Source organism: Manacus vitellinus, unplaced genomic scaffold (assembly GCF_001715985.3).
Source record: "Manacus vitellinus isolate BGI_N305 unplaced genomic scaffold, ASM171598v3 scaffold_33_pilon, whole genome shotgun sequence".
NCBI classification, from domain to species: domain Eukaryota; kingdom Metazoa; phylum Chordata; class Aves; order Passeriformes; family Pipridae; genus Manacus; species Manacus vitellinus.
The window spans coordinates 6,328,063-6,344,337 of NW_021940478.1; the positions used below are offsets into that span (position 1 = coordinate 6,328,063).

Below are 16,275 nucleotides of genomic sequence, written 5' to 3' on the forward strand. Positions count from 1 at the left end.
TCGGCTCTGTTCACTCCATCCTTTTGACGTAGTCAGCTATTTCTGCGCATGTGCTTTCTTGGCGCTGGGAAATAGTTCTGTTCTTTTTTTCGGTTCTTTTTCTTATTACATAACATAACAAAATATCACTAATTATTGTAACATAACATTATGGTTTGTGTGATATATAAATAATTGTAAGTCGTGAAACAAATGGGTGACTACATTAAAACAAAACAAATGGATTACAAAAACTCCACTACACCCCCACAAGGAAACAAAACAGACCCTCACAAGGTCAAAAGGCCTAAAACTTCCTTACTGTTATAAGTTAGACCACAACGGATCAATAAACCAATTAGAATTTATTAATTACAGCAAGAGAATATGAGCAAAGTGCAGCGCTGGGCGACAGGGGAGTCACCGCTCCACCAACTGCCGCAATATCATGCTAAGACAGTCTCTTTTTATATTCTTCTAGTTCCACTTTCCGTGATGTGGCAATAGTACTCTGCGCATGCCTGGGCTGTTGCTAGGGGGTCTCTTCTGCCTCCCGGTGGTCGTCGAGGCTGAAGTAAGACGTCTTCCTCGGGTGTCCTCTTTCTGCCCTTTGGCTCTAGTGGTAATCGTCTTCCTTATATGGGCTGTCCTTTTAGTTCTTGGAACATTTAGCAATCTTAAGGTATACCTTGCATAAGCATTAGCATAGTTCTTTGTGGTTTAGCACTTGCTTTAGATTAGCGGTTAAGCAATACATCCTGTTTGATAAACAATACCACCCAGCGTAGTCTATCACACTTACTATCCTAAGAATGAAATATAGTACAACTTTAGGTCTTTAGGCGCCTACTCGTCCAAGAATACATGAATTATGACTGGCTGTAGAGATAACTCTTTTAGCTTTAGCTGTAAATATAGTAGAACTTCAAATCTTTAGGCGCCTGTTCGTCTAAGAATACATGAACTATGACTGGTTGTAGAGATAACTCTCAGCTTTAGGTGTAAGAAAACTTACATGTTAAACACTTAGCAAAAACCCCGCGGAATATACATGTATATGATACAATCAATATGCATGAGGTAGTCAAGACAAACACTGAATGAAACTATTACTTGAAACTTATAGAAACTTGAGACTTTGTTTACCGCAGTTTTTAATTACAGTGTTGCAAATATAATTTGATAAGCAACTTATCTCTCCTTTGGTCTTTATTGGCTATCACAAAAGGATGCATGCAAATTCAACAGTTGTGCAGTAAGAAGCAGGGGGAAAGGTGTGGGAGTGAGTTGCGTGGGGTGTGCTGGGCCTGGGAAGCTGAACAAGTTTAACCTGCAGACCTGCCAATACACGTGCTTCCAATTTCAAGTTAGAAGGCAAGGAATTCTTTTAAATAATGCCATTAAGTGAGTCTGATAAGTAGGATTGGGATATATAGTTTATGTGGGGAAAAAATATGGTATTTCAATGTGACTAGGGGTTTTTTTTGCTTGTTTTTGTAAGAGAATATTCCAGGGACAAGTCATTCTGCTACAAGTCATGACTTGTAGGACAAGTCATTCTGCTGACTTCTCCCAGCCCAGCTGTTTAAAACACAGCGTGCACACGTAGGAGGAAGCTGAAGGTACAGCTGAAGATCTGTAGACTTAGAGAAGGTAAGAGTTTGTAATTTGGCCATTGTGATGTCTAACTTTTTGGTCTGGTGTTTGTATAAAGGCAAATTATTTTCTTTGTGAGGTCAAGAGAGCTTTCTTTCAGTGAGTTCTGAAGAGAATCCTGTTGTGCCTGATCATCTCAAAAGATGTAATAATACGTAGGTATGGGATTGAAAAACAAAAGCAGACAGTAAATCCCTAAAATAACTCAAGAGAGTTGTATGGGGTTTAAGGTGCTTGTGCCACCAAATCAATTTTCCATTCAGGCGATAGTTTTCCAGCCTAATGCTGACATTTGCTGGCCAGTTTATACTGGGAAATGTGAAAGAGAGAAAGAGGTTTTTTGTGTTCAAATAAATTCGATCCTTTTTTGTTCTGTGTTTTATCTACCAGGTTGAAACCATGGCAAGCCTGTGTGCAGCAAATACCATTTTTGCCCTGAACCTCTTAAGACAGCTGTGTGAGAAGAAAAGTGGTCAGAATCTATTCTTTTCCCCTTTTAGTATTTCTTCTGCTTTGTCTATGATTTTGCTGGGTTCAAAAGGTACCACCGAATATCAAATAACAAAGGTAAGTGAAAATAGACTTCTTGGATTGAATTTGATCAACAAATGTGTCTTACAGTCTGTGACGTGCACTTCTGCTAAACTAGGGTTGTCATCCTGGTCTGAGAGAGCAGAGATCTTCCTTTGGGGGTGTGTGTGTGTGTGTAAGGACAACCTGTTTTCATTGCTTTTATAGGAGAAGCTTTGTTTAGTAGAAATTTCAAGGTTTCAAGGTTTTGTTGTGGGTGGGGGTTTTTTGATTTTTTTTCACACGGACAGATCTCCTTTCCAAATTTAATTGAGAGGTATCTGGGGTTTTATTTGTTGGTTGGATAAATCTCTAGCAATGTGTGATAGTTTCTTCTGTTTTCTTGTTTGCACTTAAGATGAGATGACACATGTTTTCAAAATGAATCCAGGCACATAAAAAAAAGAAATCCCTGCTGTCTGCATGTCAAAGTGGTAACTGCACCTTGGTTTAGTTTTTGGGGTTTTTTTAAATCTAGCTCAGTTTGCAAATACTGCTTGGTATATGTTTAACATATGGAAATGACAGCATGAAATGAGCAGTCAATCATTTGTGTTATGATGTTTGCCCTTTTTGCAAAACGGAAGAGGAATATAATATCCTGTTTTGCTACCATTTAAATCTATTAAATTTACTCCAAAATCTTTTTTTTTTCATACTGTTGTTATTCCAAGTCCATCTGGACACAGTCCTGAGCTGCTGGCTGTAGATGTCCCTGCTTGGGCAGGTTGTTGTACCCTGGTCTCTTGAGGTCCCTTCCCCCCTCAGGCATTCTGTGATCCTCCAGTGCTTGGCTTGATGGAAGGAAAATCAGTATTGCTGAGTCTTGTGCTCCCTAATTTATTCCTTTGACAACATCTGGGTTGTCTGGGTGCATCTTATGTGCCTTGTATGATAAGCTGCAGATGGGATGAAAAATCTTTTGGCTTGAAGCCACAGTGTTTAACGTAGAAGTCCTTTAAAACTCAAAGTCATTGTGCTGAAGCAGGTGTGTTTCAAGAAGGCCTGTTGAGGATGTTTGTCTTTGTGCAGGTGCTTTCTCTGAACAAAGCTGAGGATGCTCACAATGGGTATCAATCCCTTCTCTCTGAAATTAACAATCCAAACACCAAATACATCCTGAGAACTGCAAACCGGCTTTATGGGGAAAAGACGTTTGAGTTTCTCTCAGTAAGTAACCATGAAATGTGTGGCATTTCTTAGTATAATGTACTTGCTACCTGTTTGGTTTGGAGGTCAAAGGCAGGCTTTGGGCTCTGCTTTCCAAATTTTCTGAGCTGGACTAGCAATGCAGTAGATGATGCCAGAGCCTGGTATCTGAATTTGGTGGAGAATCTCATCTCAGATACCCTGAATGTTGCAAAGTAGGGTAAAATCCATCAGTCTCTCCATCTCGAGGGTTCTGTGATCCACTAACACTTTTGGCTGTGGGACACATGTTTGATGTATTTCTTTTTCCTTCATTATGTGGAAATATGACCAAAGAAAAGGATTGTTACTGCTCTTCAGCATGGGCAGTATTTTGTAGTTTTTGTCTCCTAGGTAAGTGATCCAGATAGCATTGTGAGAACAACAGAGGACTTTTAAGATTTTCCTTATCAGAAGATCTAAATAAGGATAATAGATACTGTGTTACACATGTTTCTTTCAATGCTTCCCTAGGTGCAAGAACATGTAAGGCTCTATTTTTTTTCTCTGTTTCCACTGTTCCTCAGTGTTTCTTTTATGAAGAGTGCTATTGTTTCATTTGTCTAGTAGATAAAAAGTACCCGGACTCTAGTCTCAAACATTGCCTCTCTGTAATAAAGCTGTATTAAGTCAGACAGAAGGGATGATTTATCCTGTCTATGAAAGATTGATTTCTCAACTGAACTAAAAGTTTTCCATTGGTCTGGGAAGTGTAACGATTAAATTTATGTAGAGAGTAGCTTAGGAAATCATATGTTCTCTTGCTGAACCATGAAGAAAACCCCACGAAAACAGCAGCCACTTCATTTGTCAGTGAAGTTACATAGAGGTTTGTAGCACAGTAAATAAGCCATTTGACCTGAAACCATACAGGGGACAATTCCTAGTTCAAATAGTTTGTATAAATCTTATAAATGTCAGCCAGAACTTTAAGTGTTCTATGTGAAGCTGGGGGAGGAAAGTAGGCAGATTTTCTTGGTGTGTTTAAGAATCCTGCATGTCTGAATGAGAGCCAGATCTCTTGCTGGAAATCTGTTGGGCATGTCCCTGTTAGTAATTTCTAGAGTTGAGTCAGAAATCCTACCACGCTGGACTGGAACCGACTGACTTCATGAACGCTTGGGAGGATTCCAGAAAACGAATCAATGGCTGGGTAGAGGAAAGGACTGAAGGTGAGTGCTTTGCAAAGGGCCCTGTTGTATTTCCTGGTGGCCATGGCTTGGGTAAAGGGCTATTTCAGGATATAAGGTTGTGAATTAAAACAACCCAACTGTTGAGCTCCTGCTCTGTGTGGTACATAATTCTCTTCTCTCTTGTGTCTTAATTGCAGAGTCGATAGTCTACTGGATAATAATTAGATATGTGTCCAACTCTTAAATGTTGTTTGTTTGTATCACAAAGGTAAAATTCAGAACCTGTTGGCAAAGGGGATTCTTAATTCCCTGACCAGACTTGTGTTGGTGAATGCCATCTATTTCAAAGGCAACTGGGAAAAGCAGTTCAACAAAGAGAGAACCACAGAAAGGCCATTTCATATTAACAAGGTATGATGTGCTGAAATGATGGGAATATGCTGTTAATCTGAAATGAACCCATAGCATTCTGAAGAAAAAACATTCAAGCAGGGTGACCTTGGTTAGGCTGTATGAACTTCCTTATGCCCCCTCCCTTTCCTATGGACACTTGCTTGGTTGAGTTTCTGTGAAGTTTCCCATAATTACTAGCAAGTTTAACACAAAGACAGGTGCAAAAACTTGTGGATGTAAGTCTTCTTCAGTCAATGCTTTTTTGCTGCATTTCTACCTGTGAAGTGATCCAAAAGAAATGGGAAAAAAATCTCCTGTTAAGACCTCTGTGTTTTACTGTCTTGCTTTTAGAAGCAGATCAGGGCTAGTGAGGAAGGCTTGGCTACTGTCATGGACAGGCCATGGGGGCCCCTCAGGATCCCCTGCAGCTCTGGGTTGGCCTCTGGTGTCAGGAACAAGAACTGCTAACATGCCTTCCTTAACTCACTTGCTTCAAAGAAACATTATGCAAAACAGAAACCCTCCCGACTGACTTGGAAGTGTCCCTCCCCCAGTGGTGAAAAATATCCCAGAATGTTTGAAATGGTTAATACTGCTTTTTCAACAGGAATGTTACTGCTCACCCTATACTACCTACTGGAACAATGAGACTGAAAAGGAGGAAAATAATGATTGAAACAATAGTAGCTGTTGGTCCATGTGGAAATGGAATGAGAGAGCAGAAAATGAAAATCTCTGCCCTTCTTACTATGCTTATGACTTGTAAGAATTCAAAATAATGCTCTCACTTCCTTGGTATTTTTAGTATAATTTTAAAGTATTTAAATTCTTCTTTTTTGTAGTACTTGGAACCACATGAAGTAAAAATGAAAGTCCATATATTGAAATTACTTTTACTCGTTTAGAGCGAGGAACAGAGCCCCTGCTTCTTAGTGTCTCTGTTCAGGGCTTGTCACTAGTTCTTCAGGGAGGAAAAAGGCAAGGACACATATTTGCCATATTTCCTTAGAGGAATCTTCACCGAGATTTCTAACTTCGTAATTAAGAATTAAATCTCAGTGAATCTTAGTGATGTACAGAAGACAGTGCTGTGTCTGTACTCTGTGGTGTGTGATTAGTTCTCTTTGGTCAAATTCCCGAAACCCCTGAATAACTGGCTGCCTGCTCTGTGTTTTGAGAGCAGCACAGGAGCTCAGCACCAACTGATGACATCTGTTAACTTTTAGAACGAGACCAAACCTGTGCAGATGATGTTCAAGACAGATAGATTTAACATGACCTATATTGGAGACTTGCAGACCAAAATCCTTGAGCTGCCCTATGCTGGTAATGAACTCAGCATGATCATCCTGCTCCCTGATGCAATCCAGGATGGATCCACGGGCTTGGAAAGAGTAAGTTGTTGAGCTGAATGCAAGGACAGCCTGTATCCTTCCAGGGAAGAAAGTGTGGTACAGCACATAGACCTCAGTTTGGTTCCAGAGCTATTCTGTCGCTGATGCTCAATGCCAGCTGAAATGTCCAACAGTTCCCTGCCCCCAAAGTGAGTAGCCCACCTGGTGTCACTGCTGCTCAAGCTGGGTGCTGCCTCCTTAGGCAGAGGCTCTGGAAGAAGATCTGACCCTCCTCAGGAGCAGAGGTCAGCTGTGGTTCTGGTGAAGGCGTGGTATGGTGAGCATCATGAGTGGAGAGGGAGAATTTAGGTGGTGTCTTAGGAAGTCCTGTGGCTTCTCCTGTAGATCTTCTATTCTGAGCAGCTGGCAGATGGTCTATGGCACAGCACCTGGCAGTAGGCTCACAGGAGAGGGTAGGATCTCCTCTGTTGGAGATGGGATACAAGTTTGGAGTATTTTGTGATCTGGACAAGTTTCTTAATAAGGTTTTCTGTCACTGATGGTGAAGGGCCTTATGAGCAGACTTTTTCCTTCCCTATCGACCTGAAGGAGGAACCCCTGGTTAAGAGACAGAAGAAGTGAGTTCAGTTGCTTTGGGACTTGGCCAGCAGCTCCTGTGCCATTGCTTCCCCTATATCAAAATGTAAAAAAACCCCAACAATCCTAACATGTTCTGTAAAAGTAAACATTACATGGAAGGGATTAATCCCTATTGTCCCTACCAAAAAAAGGCATATGGGAATGATCTTGGCTGGGGCCGTAGTCTGTAGTAAGAAGTATAACTTGCACTTTGGCTTGAGACACTCTAAAGCACTGTAAAAAAGATGCATGTTCTGTGCTATGTAAACAAACCCAGTAACCACTTCTTGTGCTTGTGTCACACTGACTCGCTTCTCACTGTAACGAAATAAATGTGGGGTTTTTCTTTAGCTGGAAAGAGAACTTACATATGAGAAGCTGAGAGACTGGATCAGTCCTGAAATGATGAAGTCTACAAAGCTGATGGTGTCTTTACCCAGATTTAAGCTGGAAGAAGATTATGATCTGAAACCCATTCTGAGCTGCATGGGAATGCCTGATGCATTTGACTTGGGGAAGGCAGACTTCTCGGGAATGTCATCTGGCAGTGAGCTGGTGCTCTCTGAAGTGGTTCACAAGTCCTTTGTGGAAGTCAACGAAGAAGGCACTGAAGCAGCTGCTGCCACAGCGGCAAAAATAATGTTGAAGTGCCTTGAAATCGTTCCGGATTTCACTGCTGATCATCCCTTCCTCTTCTTCATCCGGCACAACAAATCTTCCAGCATTTTGTTCTGTGGCAGGTTTTGCTCTCCCTAAAGAGTTGTCTTGGCAGGATAGGGGCCATTACACAATAAAGATTTCTCTAGAATAGGGTGACTGCTTTTGCACTAATTGCCTCTTTGAGCTGTGCCTGAACCCTCTTCTGTGGTCTTGATCTGGGGCTTGGCAAGAATAACAGAGCTGCTTAGAGCTCCACAGCAAGTGCCATGTAAAACACGTCTCTCCCTGTGCACCTGTGTGGAGGTTCTTGCTGACAGAAGTAACATCCCACTTGCTCAGCAAAGGCTTCTCCTGTCCTTGACTTGACTTTTAGTGTCCATGAGGCCGAGTCGGGCACTGACAGCCCATGAGAGAGCAGAAGTTACTTTTGCTTCTGGCAAGGCTGGAGCACCTTTTTAGCTGCACTCCCCTTTCTTCTTCCAGTCTCATCCATTTAGTGCCTTGATCCATTCCCTAGAGCTGAAAGGAGTCTTTGGCAGCCTGTTCCAGGTGTTGCTGAGCACCCTGCCTAGATGTTTTTTTTTTTGTCTACTAACTGGACAAGGACTTAATAGGAATGGAAATGAAAGTATGTTTTTGTCCCAGATGTCCTTATGGGGTGTTTGTGGAGTGAGAACCTTTGTTTCATCACCACAGGACTCCTGGGTTTACCTGTCTCCTGGTTCTAGTCCTTTAACAAAGAATGTTACAAAAGAGCATATGGTGCCTCTGCAATATTTGAATGACAAAGCTTTAACGTTTTTGCTATCGTTATATATTTATCCTATTCGTAGTTACTTAAACATCATAGCTGAACCGTATAATGCCAAAGCCACAGCCGAAACACCTTTCTTAGCACAGGGCTGTGTTTGTGTTTTGGAGTTCCTGTTCCTGAAATAATAAAAAACCACGAGCGCTGTGGGACTCTGTTCCTTTTTTTCAGCCGTAAATTATAGATAGATTTTAAAATCTGTCGTACGAGGAGAACGATTCTGGACAGAGCACACCTGGGTTCTGTGTGGCTGCCCCGCCCCGCCCCTGGGTCCCCGCCCCACCCGGGCGGTGTGTCCGCGGTTGTCGCCGCTCCCGCCGGCCGGGCAGGGCTGCGGGCAGGTGAGCTCGGCTGTGCCGGGGCTCCGCAGCCTTCCGCAGGTCTCCGCCCCTACCCCCGCCCCGGGGCGTCCTCGGGCAACGGGGCGGTAACGGGAAGAGATGCGGAAATGTTTCGTCTTCGCGCAAAATCGGGGCTGTTCTCGGGCAGGGTGGGCTGGAGGCCGTCAGCTGGATGGTTTGGGTGAAAGGCTTGCTCGGCTGGTGTAAGGAAATCAAAGGCGCTTTCGGGTATTGGTTTGGCTTTGGGGGCGGGAAGGTGGCGGTGGTTTTTCTTTGCTAGAAGAGGATTGCAAAGCTGCCGGGCGGTTATCCCTCTGTCGGAGGGAGCCGACAATGATATTTTGCAATTGCTGTAGGAAGACTGTCCTGGAAATCCCCACGTTGTGGTGCAAACGCCTCCACGTAGGAGTTTGAAATGGTCTGAAAGGATGCGGGCAAATTGGACAGTTGTGCTGTAAGAAGCAGGGGGAAAGGTGCGGGAGTGAGATGTGTGGGGTGTGCTGGACCTGGGAAGCTGAACAAGTTTAACCTGCAGACCTGCCAATAGACATGCAAGCCCTGCGGAAACTTTCTAGGAAATAAGTGCTTGCTGCTGTCACTATTCCTGTGTGCTTTGACCTGGAGGTCAAAAAACTTTTTTGCTAGCAATCTGCAGGTATTGGGATATTAGGAAAATTCCGGTTTTCACTGTAACTAACGTGAACACTATGTGTCTCCTACTTACGCTATAAAGTACTTAAGTTACATGTTTCAGACACGGAGGATTCTTTCCCTCTAAGCTTGCTTGGTTTCTTTGTTTGGTTAGCATTTTTTTCAGTTATGGGAGAAGAGAAACAGGAGAAAATTGCTACTGCTTATAGCGAAGCTCCTAGCAAGAAATTTTCTTGGGTGGAAAACCATGCATGCAGAAACTTGCACTTTTCACCTAGTTATCTGAGATAATGAATCAGTAGTATGAATAAGGTGTTGGTTTTGTATTTTTTGGCAACGTATAAACAGTAGGCCCTGCCTTAAGGGAAGAACAAAACATGGAGACATTTATTACCAGCTACTATCTTATGATTCATGATACCTATCTGTGGTTAACTCAGTGTTCTAGTATTTATTGCTCTTTTTATAGGTGTGTGGTTTAATCTGAAGTTAACTACCTACAGAGATGAGGATGACAGGCACTAAGATTTTATTGTGTGTGTTTCCGTGTTGTAGGCAATAAAATGGAACTGAAATGGACTTTGATTTTTTCTTTATATTACAGTAGGAAATTGCTGTAATCTGTCATGCTGATGAAAATAGTTTTTTTTTCTTTCCTTTTTTATCTTGTAGGACAAGTCATTCTGCTGACTTCTCCCAGCCCAGCTGTTTAAAACACAGTGTGCACACGTAGGAGGAAGCTGAAGGTACAGCTGAAGATCTGTAGACTTAGAGAAGGTAAGAGTTTGTAATTTGGCCGTTGTGATGTCTAACTTTTTGGTCTGGTGTTTGTATAAAGGCAAATTATTTTCTTTGTGAGGTCAAGAGAGCTTTCTTTCAGTGAGTTCTGAACAAAATCCTGTTGTGCCTGATCATCTCAAAAGATGTAATAATACGTAGGTATGGGATTGAAAAACAAAAGCAGACAGTAAATCCCTAAAATAACTGAAGAGAGTTGTATGGGGTTTAAGGTGCTTGTGCCACCAAATCAGTTTTCCATTCAGGCGATAGTTTTCCAGCCTAATGCTGACATTGCTGGCCAGTTTATGCAGGGAAATGTGAAAGAGAGAACCAGTTTTTTTGTGTTCAAATAAATTCGATCCATTTTTGTTCTGTGTTTTACCTGCCAGGTTGAAACCATGGCAAGCCTGTGTGCAGCAAATACCACTTTTGCCCTGGACCTCTTAAGAAAGCTGTGTGAGAAGAAAAGTGGTCAGAATGTATTCTTTTCCCCTTTTAGTATTTCTTCTGCTTTGTCTATGATTTTGCTGGGTTCAAAAGGTAACACCGAAGCTCAAATAACAAAGGTAGGTGAAAATAGACTTCTTGGATTGAATGTGATCAACAAATGTGTCTTATAGTCTGTGATATGCACTTCTGCTAAACTAGGGTTGTCATCGTGGTCTGAGAGAGCAGAGATCTTCCTTTGGGAGGGGGGTGTGTGTGTGTGTGTAAGGACAACCTGTTTTCATTGCTTTTATAGGGGAATCTTTGTTTAGTAGAAATTTCAAGGTTTCAAGGTTTTGTTGTGGGTGGGTTTTTTTGATTTTTTTCACACGGACAGATCTCCTTTCCAAATTTAATTGAAAGGTATCTGGGGTTTTATTTGTTGGTTGGATAAATCTCTAGCAATGTGTGATAGTTTCTTCTGTTTTCTTGTTTGCACTTAAGATGAGATGACACATGTTTTCAAAATGAATCCAGGCACATAAAAAAAAGAAATCCCTGCTGTCTGCATGTCAAAGTGGTAACTGCACCTTGGTTTAGTTTTTAGTTTTTTTTTAAATCTAGCTCAGTTTGCAAATACTGCTTGGCATATGTTTAACATATGCAAATGACATCATGAAATGAGCAGTCAATCATTTGTGTTATGATGTTTGCCCTTTTTGCAAAGCAAAAGAGGAATATAATATCCTGTTTTGCTACCATTTAAATCTATTAAATTGACTCCAAAATCCTATTTTTTTCATACTGTTGTTATTCCAAGTCCATCTGGACACAGTCCTGAGCTGCTGGCTGTAGATGTCCCTGCTTGGGCAGGTTGTCGTACCCTGGTCTCTTGAGGTCCCTTCCCACCTCAGCCATTCTGTGATCCTCCAGTGCTTGGCTTGATGGAAGGAAAATCAGTATTGCTGAGTCTTGTGCTCCCTAATTTATTCCTTTGACAACATCTGGGTTGTCTGGGTGCATCTTATGTGCCTTGTATGATAAACTTCAGATGGGATGAAAAATCTTTTGCCTTGAAGCCACAGTGTTTAACGTAGAAGTCCTTTAAAACTCAAAGTCATTGTGCTGAAGCAGGTGTGTTTTGAGAAGGCCTGTTGAGGATGTTTGTCTTTGTGCAGGTGCTTTCTCTGAACAAAGCTGAGGATGCTCACAATGGGTATCAATCCCTTCTCTCTGAAATTAACGATCCAAACACCAAATACATCCTGAGAACTGCAAACCGGCTTTATGGGGAAAAGACATTTGAGTTTCTCTCAGTAAGTAACCATGAAATGTGTGGCATTTCTTAGTATAATGTACTTGCTACCTGTTTGGTTTGGAGGTCAAAGGCAGGCTTTGGCTCTGCTTTCCAAATTTTCTGAGCTGGACTAGCAATGCAGTAGATGATGCCAGAGCCTGCTATCTGAATTTGGTGGAGAATTTCTTTTCAGATACCCTGAATGTTGCAAAGTAGGGTAATATCCATCAGTCTCTCCATCTCGAGGGTTCTGTGATCCACTAACACTTTTGGCTGTGGGACACACGTTTGATGTATTTCTTTTTCCTTCATTGTGTGGAAATATGACCAAAGAAAAGAGTCGTTACTGCTCTTCAGCATGGGCAGTATTTTGTAGTTTTTGTCTCCTAGGTAAGTGATCCAGATAGCATTGTGAGAACAATACAGGATTTTTAAGATTTTCCTTATCAGAAGATCTAAATAAGGATAATAGATACTGTGTTATACATGTTTCTTTCAATGCTTCCCTAGGTGCAAGAACATGTAAGGCTCTATTTTTTTTTTCCTCTGGGTGTCATTTCCAGTGTTTCTTTTATGAAGAGTGCTATTGTTTCATTTGTCTAGTAGATAAAAACTACCCGGACTCTAGTCTCAAACATTGCCTCTGTGTAATAAAGCTATAAGTATATTAAGTCAGACAGAAGGGATGATTTATCCTGTCTATGAAAGATTAATTTTTCAACTGAACTAAAAGTTTTCCATTAGTCTGGGAAGTGTAACAATTAAATTTATGTAGAGAGTAGCTTAGGAAGTCATATGATCTCTCGCTGAACCATGAAGAAAACCCCACGAAAACAGCAGCCACTTCATTTGTCAGTGAAGTTACATAGAGGTTTGTAGCACAGTAAATAAGACGTTTGACCTGAAACCATACAGGGGACAATTCCCAGTTCAAATAGTTTGTATAAATCTTACAAATGTCAGCCAGAACTTTAAGTGTTCTATGTGAAGCTGGGGGAGGAAAGTAGGCAGATTTTCTTGGTGTGTTTAAGAATCCTGCATGTCTGAGTGAGAGTCAGATCTCTTGCTGCAAATGTGTTGGGCATGTCCCTGTTAGTCATTTCTAGAGTCGAGTCAGAAATCCTACCACGCTGGACTGGAACCGACTGACTTCATGAACGCTTGGGAGGATTCCAGAAAACGAATCAATGGCTGGGTAGAGGAAAGGACTGAAGGTGAGTGCTTTGCCAAGTGCCCTGCTGTATTTCCTGGTGACCATGGCTTGGGTAAAGAGCTATTTCAGGATATAAGGTTGTGAATTAAAACAACCCAACTGTTGAGCTCCTGCTCTCTGTGGTACATAATTCTCTTCTCTCTTGTGTCTTAATTGCAGAGTTGATAGTGTACTGGATAATAATTAGATATGTGTCCAACTCTTAAATGTTGTTTGTTTGTATCATAAAGGTAAAATTCAGAACCTGTTGGCAGAGGGGCTTCTTGATTCCCTGACCAGACTTGTGTTGGTGAATGCCATCTATTTCAAAGGCAACTGGGAAAAGCAGTTCAACAAATTGGGAACCACAGAAAGGCCATTTCATATTAACAAGGTATGATGTGCTGAAATGATGGGAATATGCTATTAATCTGAAATGAACCCATAGCATTCTGAAGAAAAAACATTCAAGCAGGGTGACCTTGGTTAGGCTGTATGAACTTCCTTATGCCCCCTCCCTTTCCTATGGATGCTGTCTTTGTTGAGTTTCTGTAAAGTTTCACAGAATTACTAGAAAGTTTAATCTAACAAGTATTTCTTTCATGCTCTCTCTCCTTTTTTTCCTTTAACCCTTCTTTGTTTGAGAAAGTTACCCCTCTACGTAATGACAGGACTTAGAACTGATGAGGAGAGAACACTTGAGCAACGTTGTCAGGTTATTTCAGTGTCATGAACAATTTCACAGGATTAGTGAACTTGCTTATTTCAGCCTGAAACTGGAGTTGATCAGAAAAATATTTTTCTTTAGGTTTTAGGCAGAAAAGAGCACTTATACTCCTCCAGAAATTTGTATATCTAAGTCACCTTCACTCAGTAGTTTTTGCTGCATTTCTACCAATGAACTGATCCAAAAGAAATGGGAGAAAAATGTCCTGTGAAGACCTCCGTGTTATACTGTCTTGCTTTTAGAAGCAGATCAAGGCTAGTGAGGAAGGCTTGGCTACTGTCATGAACAGGCCATGGCTGCCCCTCAGGATCCCCTGCACCTCTGGGTTGGCCTCCAATGTCAGGAACAAGAACTGCTAACATGCCTTCTTTAACTCACTTGCTTCAAAGAAACATTCTGCAGAACAGAAGCCCTCCTGGCTGACTTGGAAGTGTCCCTCCCCAAGTGGTGAAAAATATCCCAGAATGTTTGAAATGGTTAATACCACTTTTTCAACAGGGAATGCTACTGCTCACCCCATACTACCTACTGCAGCCCTTCAGAGAGTGCTGGACTGACTTGGTTTTGGGGACCTTGCCCTCTCACTGTTGAAATGTGTTGAAAAAGCTGGCAGAGTATCCAGAGACACAATTCTGTTTTCGCGTCTTTGGACCAATGCAAAGCTAGGGCCAGGTTTCAAGATGTAACACCAACAGGATGTACTGCTGGTGAATAATCTGCCTTTGGATTTGTGATGGAATATTGTGCAGTGCTACTGTGTATCAATGGGGTTTATCTCTTGCTTTAGAAAAGGCCGCGGTGGGGCTGTACTCCATGGTGTGTGATTAGTTCTCTTTGGTTAAATTCTCAAAAGCCCTGAGTAACTGGCTGCCTGCTCTGTGTTTTGAGAGCAGCACAGTAGCTCAGCACTAACTGATGACATCTCTTAATTTTTAGAACGAGACCAAGCCTGTGCAGATGATGTTCAAGACAGATATATTTAACATGACCTATATTGGAAACTTGCAGACCAAAATCCTTGAGCTGCCCTATGCTGGTAATGAACTCAGCATGATCATCCTGCTCCCTGATGCAATCCAGGATGGATCCACGGGCTTGGAAAGAGTAAGTTGTTGAGCTGAACACAAAGACAGTCTGTATCCTTCCAGGAAAGGAAGTCTGGTACAGCACCTAGACAGGAAAGGGTAGGATCTCTCCTGTTGTGGAGATGGAATAAAAGTTTGGGCTATTTTGTGCTCTGGCAAGGAGTTTATTAATAAAGTTTTCTAACGCTGACTGTGAAGGGCCTTGTGAGCAGACTTTTTCTTCATCCTGTCACCATAAGGACGAACCTTTGGTTGAAGAAGAACTGGGATCCGTTTCTTTGGGACTTTGTCAGCAGTTCTGTGCCTTTGTTTCTCATATGGAGGAATGTAAAAAAACCCCAACAAAACATGTTATGTACTATGTAAACAAACACGGTAGTTGCTACTTTTGGCCATGTAACATTGACTTTCTTCTCATTTTAATTACGTACATTTGGGATTTTTTTTTTTAGCTGGAAAGAGAACTTACATATGAGAAGCTGAGAGACTGGATCAGTCCTGAAATGATGGGCTCTACAGAGGTGAGGGTGTCTTTACCCAGATTTAAACTGGAAGAAGATTATGATCTGAAACCCATTCTGAGCTGCATGGGAATGCCTGATGCATTTGACTCAGGGAAGGCAGACTTCTCGGGAATGTCATCTGGCAATGAGCTGGTGCTCTCTGAAGTGGTTCACAAGTCCTTTGTGGAAGTCAACGAAGAAGGCACTGAAGCAGCTGCTGCCACAGCGGCAGTAATGATGTTCACGACCAGTGTAAGGATCGTTCCGGATTTCACTGCTGATCATCCCTTCCTCTTCTTTATCCGGCACAACAAATCTTCCAGCATTTTGTTCTGTGGCAGGTTTTGCTCTCCCTGAAGAGGAGATGTCTTGGCAGGATAGGGGCCATTACACAATAAAGATTTCTCTAGAATAGGGTGACTCCTTTTGCACTAATTGCCTCTTTGAGCTGTGCCTGAACCCTCTTCTGTGGTCTTGATCTGGGGCTTGGTAAGAATAACAGAGCTGCTTAGAGCTCCACAGCAAGTGCCATGTAAAACACCTCTCTCCCTGGGCACCAGAGGAGGTGTGGAGATTCTTGCTGACAGAAGTAACATCCCACTTGCTCAGAGAAGGCTTCTCCTGTCCTTGACTTTTAGTGTCCATGAGGCTGAGTCGGGCACTGACAGCCTGTGAGAGAGCAGAAGTTACTTTTGCTTCTGACAAGGCTGGAGCACCTTTTTAGCTGCACTCCCCTTTCTTCTTCCAGTCTCATCCATTTAGTGCCTTGATCCATTCCCTACAGCTGAAAGGAGTCTTTGGCAGCCTGTTCCAGGTGTTGCTGAGCACCCTGCCGAGATGGGTTTTTTTTGTCTACTAATTGGACAAGGACTTAGGCAGGAATGGGAATGAAAGTATGTTTTTGTCCGAG

At 42.1% G+C, this 16,275-nt stretch overlaps 1 protein-coding gene and 1 pseudogene across 2 annotated transcripts; both read left to right on the forward strand.

The window, feature by feature from the left end:
- Positions 1-8,502, forward strand: part of LOC108643204 — a 22,242-nt pseudogene extending 13,740 nt beyond the window's left edge.
- Positions 8,503-8,796: 294 nt separating this feature from the next.
- On the forward strand, positions 8,797-15,785 carry LOC108643203 (serpin B6-like). 2 transcript variants are annotated; one of them, XM_029961396.1, is made up of 8 exons: positions 8,797-8,907; positions 10,028-10,132; positions 10,525-10,701; positions 11,740-11,877; positions 12,955-13,072; positions 13,302-13,444; positions 14,714-14,881; positions 15,315-15,785. In XM_029961396.1, exons 3-8 carry the CDS (start codon positions 10,534-10,536, stop codon positions 15,720-15,722), a joined length of 1,143 nt encoding a protein of 380 aa, XP_029817256.1. In that variant the 5' UTR covers positions 8,797-8,907; positions 10,028-10,132; positions 10,525-10,533; the 3' UTR covers positions 15,723-15,785. The 2 variants fall into 2 exon arrangements, with proteins under 2 accessions (XP_029817256.1, XP_029817257.1); XM_029961397.1 differs by lacking the exon at positions 8,797-8,907 and adding an exon at positions 8,945-9,158.
- The last annotated feature ends 490 nt before the right edge of the window (positions 15,786-16,275 follow it).

Bases quoted from the DNA above. Each gene is read 5' to 3' on its own strand.
- LOC108643203 (XM_029961396.1), top strand. From the start codon at position 10,534: ATGGCAAGCCTGTGTGCAGCAAATACCACTTTTGCCCTGGACCTCTTA. The intron at 10,702-11,739 runs GTAGGTGAAAAT...GTCTTTGTGCAG, and splicing joins CCGAAGCTCAAATAACAAAG to GTGCTTTCTCTGAACAAAGC. The intron at 13,445-14,713 runs GTATGATGTGCT...CTTAATTTTTAG, and splicing joins GGCCATTTCATATTAACAAG to AACGAGACCAAGCCTGTGCA.